General features: G+C 42.3%; 1 protein-coding gene across 1 annotated transcript; it reads left to right on the top strand.

The window, feature by feature from the left end:
• Positions 1-2,244: 2,244 nt before the first annotated feature.
• On the top strand, positions 2,245-5,637 carry LOC143675491 (outer dense fiber protein 4-like). Its single transcript, XM_077151692.1, has 4 exons — positions 2,245-2,253; positions 2,718-2,919; positions 3,246-3,380; positions 3,541-5,637. The coding sequence occupies exons 1-4, from the start codon at positions 2,245-2,247 to the stop codon at positions 3,912-3,914; spliced, it is 720 nt and encodes a 239-aa protein (XP_077007807.1). The 3' UTR covers positions 3,915-5,637.
• The last annotated feature ends 831 nt before the right edge of the window (positions 5,638-6,468 follow it).

Here is a 6,468-nt window from a genome sequence, read left to right as displayed (position 1 = left end):
ACGTGACTCCCTGGTCCGGCTGGGAACAGTGCACTCTCCCAGGCTGCGGCAGCTGGCGCCCTACCACCACGCTTGGCGCCCCGGGCCAACTAGGAAATTCGGTCGGGCGCTCTCCCGGGCTGTGGCGGCCGGCGACCCTCCCCGCGTTCGGACCCCCGGGCCAGCTGGCACTCTTCCAAGCCGCTTTGGCTACCGAACCTCCCCCACGGCGAGAGTTTTCCAAAGTTAAAGGATCCACAGCAACTTTTACTGGTGGAACCCGTAGACAAACGTGTGCCACGAGCGCCACCTACTGGGCAGGATAAGAAAAAAGAACCCAGAGATTTCACAGAAAAATCTTTCAACATGTGGGGTCCAACACCCAGGGAAATCTGACTAAATGCCCAGACGCCAGCAGAAGATAACGGATCACGCTCAGAAAATTGAAAATATGGCCCAGTCAAAGGAAAACTAAATACATTATATTTCACAGTAAAACACACACACACACACACACACACACACACACACACACACACACACACACAAAAGCTAAATATATGTCCCTGGCTTTTTTTCTTCAGAAAAAACACAAACTTTACCTTTTTCTCCCAATAAATGAGTAGTAATAACTAGAAAAAAATTTAGTCTTGGTAACAAACATAGGGAGATCAGCTAACCAAGTTGGAATCCACCTGCAAAATTGCTGTCTGCCACCTGGTCTTGAACCTTGCCTGTGGTATCCCTGATCTTAATTAGGTTCATTTCATGGAAGACTGCAATTGTTTTCCAACCCTCTCTTCTAAGAATCAGACTTACGTACCCTACTGCTTACTTGATTTATTTATTTTGATGTAAGGGACTTTGACCTCAACTTGTCCAAAATTGGACTTATGCTCTCCTTCAGCTTTCCCCTTACCTCAATGAATGGCCCCATCACCCATTGAAATGTACAACCCAGCAATCTAGGAATCATCCTCAACCCTTCCCCACCTAGACAATCCAACACCTCATCTTAGCCATTCTGCTTTTAAAAATATTGCTAGGACCCAGTGACCTCTTTCTCTCTTGACCTCCAGTTAGTGCAAGCCACCACAATCCTCAGTAGACTTCCAACTAACTGCTCTTCCAAGCCCTCTTCCATCCTTCCTCCACTCTACAGCTTGGGTGTTCTCTTAAAACCCCAAATCTGATCATTTCACCATCACTAACCCCCAGTGGCTTCCCATTGCTCTTTAAATACAGAGGCAAATGATGACACAGAACTCCCGGGAAGGCCAGGACAGCTGACCAGGGACACCTGGTCAGAGTTAACCTACTGTATTCTTGCTGTAACAGAATTTCTTTGTCATGAACTGTGACTTTTGTTTCAGTGAAAAGGAGATTGGATTACCCTGATTTCTGGCAACTATTAAACTACAACCGATAGTCAGGAGGGGATAATGAGCCTTTTGGATATCTGAATAGAAACTTTTCAAATATTTAAGAACTGGAGACAAGTACTGTCTCTTAAAGATGTTGTAAAAAACATCTTGAAATAGATGAGACATTGAAGTTCAACGAGTCTAGAACAGGGGTTGGCCAACCACAGACCATGAGCCAAACCTGGCCTGCCTTGTTTTTTTTTTCTTTTTTTTAAACATGGGCAGGCTCCTGGAATCAAACCCAGGTCTCCAGCACAGCAGGCAAGAATTCTGCCACTGAGCCACCTGTGTACTTCCCTGCCACTTGTTTTTTTTAAAATTTTTAAATTAATTTTACAATGTCACTTGTTTTCTATAAACAAATATTCACTGGAACACAGCCACACACATTCATTTATGGGCTGTCTCTGGCTACTTTTGTGCTACAGGGCAGGGTTGAGTAGTTGCACCTAAGACTGTATAGCCTGCAACTGCTAAAATGTTTACTGACATTTGAAAGAAAAATTTGCCTGCCAGTTTTCTAGAGATTCTCCACCAAAGGATGCACATTAGAATGACCTAGTGTGCTCTGAAAGGGCACTCTCAGAAACTGATTTAAATGGTTTGGAGTGGAACCCAGCTGATTTTAATATGCAACCAGGGCTGAGAATCACTGATGCAATCCAGGCTCCTTTTTCATAGAGAAGGAAAGTCAGCCCTAGATGTTATGCTTTGTCCCTTTTAGTTTTTCTTTTCTTTTTTTTAATAGATATACAATAATTTATTAAGCACCTCTCTTGTTGGACATATAAATATCTCTGCAAAAAACATTGCTGTATATAGATTTTGGTGCAGATCTCTGATGATTTCTGTAACATAAATTCCAAGAAGCAGCATTACCGTGTCAAAGGGCTTTAGCAGGTTGGATATTTTTTTGGATACTTTTTGTCAGATCACTGGTCAGAAATACTGGCCACCAGCAGTGTGTGAGAGCACCCTCATTTTCCTAACCCCCCACCTATACTAGGTATCATCAATATTATTTTGATCTTTGCTAATTTGATAGACGAAAAGAAATCTCATTTAATTTGCAATGACTTGTGTTGCGTTTCCTGTGTATTGGACATTCAGATTTTTTCTTTTGAGAATTGCCGTTCAAGTTCTCTGTCCATGTTTCTACCGAAGTATATATTTTTTCCTGTACTTGGTATTACAAAACAAATCTCAATACCCAGAAGACCACTGCTATTCAAATTTGCATTTCTTTGGTCATTAGGAGCCTGCACATTTTCTCTTATTTGTTTACTGGTATTTCTTTCTGTTGTGAATCCTTAGTTCATTCTGGTCTTCTCATTTTCCCCAGAGAGTTTAAAGGAGTGGACAGGTCAGCCTTTCTTTGAAGTGGCCAAGATAAGCTTCTGGTTGGCTGTTGGGCTGGGTTTTGTTCTCACCGTCTGGTTGCACCTGCCGTACTTGCCCGGTCTTGAGAGACCGCCTTCCTTTGGCTGGATTGCAACTATCATGAGCTTCTGTGAAGGTGCCCCCTTGCTCTGGAAAAGGTCCTCAGTTCCTCCTACCCTCACTCCTCCCTGGGCACTTTCCCCTTCTTTGGGGCTGGGTGGGTGGGTGGTTTCTGGTGGTAGGAGAACAGAACCTATAGTTGTTGACTGAGAATGGCGATGTGTCACTTCCCGGTTGCCAGAGCGGTGGACTTGTAGGGGTTGATTCCCATGGACCCCTGGCACCGTGGACCCTGTGTGCGTTCATGGGGGTTGTAGTTTGTGGCTGTAGCTAGATGGATAGGAAAGAGTCACTGTGGGATTCTAGGATGAGAATGAGACTACTGCACTTCTTGTCTCCCAGTTATCTTCATTTTCTCCACCCTCATATTGTTCCCTATTAACCTCTGGATCTTCGAGCTGAAGAGGAATTTATCAATACCCATTGGCTGGAGCTATTTCATTGGTTGGCTGGTGTTGATCCTCTATGTCACCTGTGGTGAGTGGCCTGAGGGAAGGAGGGGATGTGGGTGTGTCAGGGTAGAGAAGATATGGAGGTTGTGGGTGGCTCTTAGGTACTTGGCTTCCCCTTGGCCTCACTCTGCTTCCTTTCCCTTCCACCTCCCTCTCCCCCTGCCCCATCCCCTGTCCTTTTCCAGCCATCCTTTGCCACTTTAACCAAAAGAGTTTCTGGAGTCTGGATCTGAAGGGTCCCTCTGACACTGTGTCCTGCAGCAGAAGTTGCGGCTCAGCCCGAGACACTCAGAAGAAAGAGCAGAATGTCTCAGCGATCTCCAGCACCCAGGCGGAAATCCTGAAACCTGTTGCTTGGGTGACTTGGAATAAATTTTGTGTCTCTCCTTTGTCATGTCTGGTGGTTGATGTAAACTGCCATGCCAGAGACCTGGGTTCGATTCCTGGTGCCTTGATTCAAGAAGGCCGGCGAAGCTCAGGATTACTCTCTCATCTGGAACGGCACATGGTGAACACGGTGTCATCTGCTAGCTTCTTCTCCTGGTTTCCTGTTTCATGAAGACCCCTGGAAGGCATTTTTCTTCTTCATCTTGGTTCAAGAAGGCCAATGGCATTCAACGTTTCTCTCTCAGCTGGAAGGGCACATGGCGAACATGGCAGCGTCTGCTGCCTTTCACGTGGCTCTATCAAAAAGCTGTCCCTTTTAGTTTTGAATAACAACTACTATCATCTACAAAGCCCTCTAAAGCTCATCCACCCACATGATCTCATATCTCACACCTTAAATCTAAGTTTCCAAGAGCAGGAAGTACTACTCTGTTTCACAGAATACAAAATCCAGGTTCAAGGAATTTATACAATGTGCTCAAAGTCTCCTATTTAGTAAAAGACAGCCAAGACTTATGTGCAGATCTTTTGAGTCAAGTCCACTGTCCACTGATGTAAGCTGTGTAAGTTATATATTTGTATTTTGGCACATGGACTCTTACTTGCCCTAAACATGAGACAATACCACCATTTCCAGAAGATATAGAAATCGGCTTTCTAAATGTTTGTTTCTAAATGTTTGTTGTTGTTGTTCTTCAGGGGGAGGGGGATCACCTTGTTGGATGTGAGGGGCTTCATTTTTTTTTTTTAAATCTTCATTCTAGTGCCATATATACAGCCTAAGATTTCCCCCTTTAGCCACATTTAACTATATTGTTCAGTGCTGTTAATTACATTGACAATGTTGTGCTACCATCGCCCAAACTTGCCATCACTCAAACAGAAATTCTGTACCAATTAGGCATAAACTTCCATTCCCTTTGCCCTCCCCAGCCCCTGGTAACCTGTATTCTAATTTCTGATTCTATACATTTGCTTATTATTTTTTTTTTATTAATTAACGGAAAAAAAGAAATTAACCCAACATTTAGAAATCATACCATTCTACAGATGCAATCAGTAATTCTCAACATCATCACATAGATGCATGATCATCGTTTCTTAGTACATTTGCATTGGTTTAGAAGAACTAGCAACACAACAGAAAAAGATATAGAATGTTAATATAGAGAAAAGAAATAAAAGTAATAATAATAGTAAAAAACAAACAAACAAACAAAAAAAAACGTATAGCTCAGATGCAGCTTCATTCAGTGTTTTAACATGATTACTTTACAATTAGGTATTATTGTGCTGTCCATTTTTGAGTTTTTGTATCTAGTCCTGTTGCACAGTCTGTATCCCTTCAGCTCCAATTACCCATTATCTTACCCTGTTTCTAACTCCTGATGGACTCTGATACCAATGATATATTCCAAGTTTATTCTCGAATGTCCGTTCACATCAGTGGGACCATACAGTATTTATCCTTTAGTTTTTGGCTGGACTCACTCAGCATAATGTCCTCTAGGTCCATCCATGTTATTACATGCTTCATAAGTTTATCCTGTCTTAAAGCTGCATAATATTCCATCATATGTATATACCACAGTTTGTTTAGCCATTCTTCTGTTGATGGACATTTTGGCTGTTCCCATCTCTTTGCAATTGTAAATAACGCTGCTATAAACATTGGTGTGCAAATGCCCGTTTGTGTCTTTGCCCTTAAGTCCTTTGAGTAGATACCCAGCAATGGTATTGCTGGGTCGTATGGCAATTCTATATTCAGCTTTTTGAGGAACCACCAAACTGCCTTCCACAGTGGTTGCACCATTTGACATTCCCACCAACAGTGGATAAGTGTGCCTCTTTCTCCGCATCCTCTCCAGCACTTGTCATTTTCTGTTTTGTTGATAATGGCCATTCTGGTGGGTGTGAGATGATATCTCATTGTGGTTTTGATTTGCATTTCTCTAATGGCCAGGGACATTGAGCATCTCTTCATGTGCCTTTTGGCCATTTGTATTTCCTCTTCTGGTAGGTGTCTGTTCAAGTCTTTTCCCCATTTTGTAATTGGGTTGGCTGTCTTTTTGTAGTTGAGTTGAACAATCTCTTTATAAATTCTGGATACTAGACCTTTATCTGATGTGTCATTTCCAAATATTATCTCCCATTGTGTAGGCTGTCTTTCTACTTTCTTGATGAAGTTCTTTGATGCACAAAAGTGTTTAATTTTGAGGAGCTCCCATTTATTTCTTTCCTTCTTCAGTGCTCTTGCTTTAGGTTTAAGGTCTAGAAAACTGCCTACAATTGTAAGTTTCATATCTCCCTACATTTTCCTCTAACTGTTTTATGGTCTTAGACCTAATGTTTAGATCTTTGATCCATTTTGAGTTAACTTTTGTATAAGGTGTGAGAGATGGGTCTTCTATCATTCTTTTGCATATGGATATCCAGTTCTCTAGGCACCATTTATTGAAGAGACTGTTCTGTCCCAGGTGAGTTGGCTTGACTGCCTTATCAAAGATCAAATGTCCATAGATGAGAGGGTTTATATCTGAGCACTCTATTCAATTCCATTGGTCGATATATCTATCTTTATGCCAATACCATGCTGTTTTGACCACTGTGGCTTCATAATATGCCTTAAAGTCTGGCAGCGCGAGACCTCCAGCTTCGTTTCTTTTCCTCAAGATATTTTTAGCAATTCGGGGCACCCTGCCCTTCCAGATATATTTGCTTATTGG

The sequence above is a fragment of the Tamandua tetradactyla genome, chromosome 3 (genome assembly GCF_023851605.1).
Source record: "Tamandua tetradactyla isolate mTamTet1 chromosome 3, mTamTet1.pri, whole genome shotgun sequence".
NCBI classification, from domain to species: Eukaryota; Metazoa; Chordata; class Mammalia; order Pilosa; family Myrmecophagidae; genus Tamandua; species Tamandua tetradactyla.
Note: the sequence above shows the minus strand (reverse complement) of the source record. Positions and strands in the feature narration are given on the sequence as shown.